The 3,219-nt window shown below is 36.9% G+C and overlaps 1 protein-coding gene across 1 annotated transcript; it reads left to right on the forward strand.

The window, feature by feature from the left end:
- The first annotated feature begins 1,829 nt into the window (after nucleotides 1-1,829).
- Nucleotides 1,830-2,630, forward strand: LOC141392370 (uncharacterized). Its single transcript, XM_073965322.1, has one exon. It carries the CDS (start codon nucleotides 1,830-1,832, stop codon nucleotides 2,628-2,630), a length of 801 nt encoding a protein of 266 aa, XP_073821423.1.
- The last annotated feature ends 589 nt before the right edge of the window (nucleotides 2,631-3,219 follow it).

A 3,219-nucleotide genomic window follows, 5' to 3' on the forward strand; every position in this document is an offset into this window, starting at 1 on the left:
AATTCAATATCATTCAAAGGCTTCAAAATTGTTATTACTTAACGTTAACTAAAGGTAAAGCTATCAGGATAAAAAATCTTAAACCTTCAGACTTAATGCAGAAATTGTATGAAATCTCAAAATTTATGTTAATATCTACCTGTAAAGGATATTGTCGGCCGGTAGAGACTTTTGCTACCACATAACCGTACTACACAAGCTAATTGGAAAATTGCGATAAAATTATGACATTAAAATGTTAAAATTCAAACGAAAAAAAACGTAAAACTAAAAAAAATTAATTTAAAATTTCCTTAAATATTAAAATATGAGGTGGCTTTCGAGTGGCTTTGGTAGATACACGATTATTCGAAAAATATTTATAAAAACCCACAATTATTACAAAAATATTTTTAAAAATTCACGAATATTTGAAACAATATTTTTTATGGGTTGGTATGTTTAAACATCTAGCTTCCAGTTTCGTCCAGGTGACTGAAAGACTTGCTACAATTCGACTAAAAGCTACAGTTTTAAACTTAATTTTTATTTGCCCCCATGCTTAAAGTGAAGGCATAGATGAGCAGAACAAGGAAATCTTTGGTCTAACAGTCGGGAAATTCAGTATACACAATAAAACATCTGATAGTGGAATGAGGCTGCGGAAAAAACATGGTAGAGAGAGAGACTTTTAAAGCATTTTTTAAAAAATATTTTTTTTTCTAAAACGTATAGTTTTCCTGCAATCGGACCTCTAAGGTAAGTAAAATCGGTTACTTCTGCGAGTAGAATAGGAGAGTAGTTCGGTGTGCCCATTCTCATTACTTTTGTCTTTTTATACCCTCAGCATTTATGCTAACGAGGGTATATACACTTTCATACGGGCAAAATGTGCCTCATCGAAATAATGGTTTTAGACCCCAAGTATGTTTGGACGAAATGTTGGAGTCGATTTAGCAAAGTCCGTTCGTCTGTCTGTCTGGCTGGTGCGCACGATAACTTTCAAACGGATGTACCGATTTGCTCCAAAATTTGAGGTTACTAATATTTTATCCAAATTTAGTTTAAGTTCGAAGATAAGCCATATCGGTCCACTACTTCAGATACCTCGCCCACAAAAGTTCGTAAATTTTCGGAAAAATTGTGCCCGCGATAACTCTTGAAGCAAGTAACCGAGTTGGTCCATACTTTTCACATCGTGAAATTTCTACCAGACATAGATGAGATTCCAATATGGACTCTACTCCTTCGGGTACCTCCCACACAAAATTTTGGAAAATTTAGTTTAGGACCAGCTCTCGAATCGCTTTGATTTTTGTTGTAACAACTTGTATTCGCTGTCCCCTTTACTACGGTGCAAGTTTTATCAGGGGCAAGTCTATACTTCCTGAGAAAATAGTCCGAAATATTTATGGCCTGTTTCACTATAACGATTCGAATACAAACTCGTTCGAACTACTATCAAACGAAAATTCTTGAAGAGGGTAATGGATTTCATCCATACATTTTGTATCGTAAAATCTCTACGGGACATAGATCAGGTTCGAATATGGACTATATAAGTCCACTTCTTCGAGTATGTAGGAGTATTCTTTAGTCACGAAAATACACTTTTATATATGTACATACTTTAGACAAACATACTTTACTACTAACATACAATATAAATATAAAATAATTTAGTAGGCTTTGATTTAATAATATAAGTTTTGTGAAAATAAAATAAAGTCAATTCATATTCCGTTTTTCAAATTGTCGGTTGTGTGTTAATTTTCTCTCCGCCTATAAATTGGTGACCCTCGACGCTGAATATTTTTCAAGCAGCCTAATTCGTGCCTCATATCTCAACAATGACAAGCAAATCAGGAACAGCGACTGGTGTATCTCAACAGAATGCAATCCCATCTGTTAGTTCGATGCAACATGCCATTAAAATTCCACGATTTTGGAGAGAAAATCCGTCTCTTTGGTTAGTCCAGGTGGAAGCGCAATTTGCTTTGAATGGAATTGATTCCGAGCAGAAAAAGTACTACATAATAATTGCCGAATTGGATACAGAATTGCTGACTCATGTAAGTGACATCGTTTTGAATCCTCCTGCCGATGTATATACACAATTGAAAAAACGTTTGATAGAACATTTTTCCGTGTCTGAGGAAAAACGCATTAAGCAACTTCTCAATAATTTGGAAATTGGTGATAAGAAGCCAAGCATCCTGCTACGAGAAATGAAGAATCTTGCTAATGGTGGTTTCAACGACGATTTCCTGCGTACAATGTGGATGCAGCGACTGCCAACACACATCCATGCAATCCTGTCTACATCATCGGAATCTCTTGAAGCAATTGCAAAGATGGCTGACAAAATTGCAGACGTATCAACGCCCTCCGGCATTTCAAGTGTTACAGTCGGAAACACATCGTTTGACCTCTCAGCGATGTCTAAACAAATCGAAGAACTTACAGCAGCGGTTCAACAGTTGCACGAAACCCGTTCAAGGAAAAATTCTAGAAGTAGGACTCGAAGAAACAGTCGTACCAACTCAAACACATCAGGTATATGTTATTATCATCGTCGTTTCGGTCAGAGAGCAAATAAGTGCCGACAACCATGCACGTTCGAAAGCAACCAAAAACCGGGAAACCAATAAGCCGGTCACTAGAGGCAAGCAGTGATCGGTCTAGCAAAACGAATCGCCTATTCATTTATGATAAATTTCTAGGAAAACATTTCCTTATCGACACAGGTGCTGACATTTCAGTTGTACCCGTGGATCATAAGAAAGGCAACAGTCGTCCCGACGAATATTCTCTTTTTGCTGCAAATGGTACATCAATAAAAACCTATGGAACCACAGTAATATCTCCTTCACTTGGTTTCCGAAGATCATTTCAATGGAAATTTGTGTATGCTGATGTGTCTCATCCTATCATCGGAGCCGATTTTTTGACACATTATGGTTTACTCGTGGATATGCAACAATGCAAGCTCATCGATCCTGAAACTGGGATCAATATTAAAGGAGAAGTGAAATCGATTCCTGGCTATGTGCAAATTAAAACTATGGTAAATAATTGCAAGTATCACGATTTACTATCTCAATTTCCAGATATAACGAACATTTCGAGATAAGTGAAAAAGGTTCCGCATGGCGTATATCATTTCATCGAGACAAAAGGCCCCCTGTTTCGGCAAAGCCTCGTCGACTTCCTCCTGATAAACTAGCGATTGCAAAGCAA

Source organism: Musca autumnalis, unplaced genomic scaffold, assembly GCF_047663935.1.
Source record: "Musca autumnalis isolate F117 unplaced genomic scaffold, ASM4766393v1 scaffold_1, whole genome shotgun sequence".
NCBI lineage: Eukaryota > Metazoa > Arthropoda > Insecta > Diptera > Muscidae > Musca > Musca autumnalis.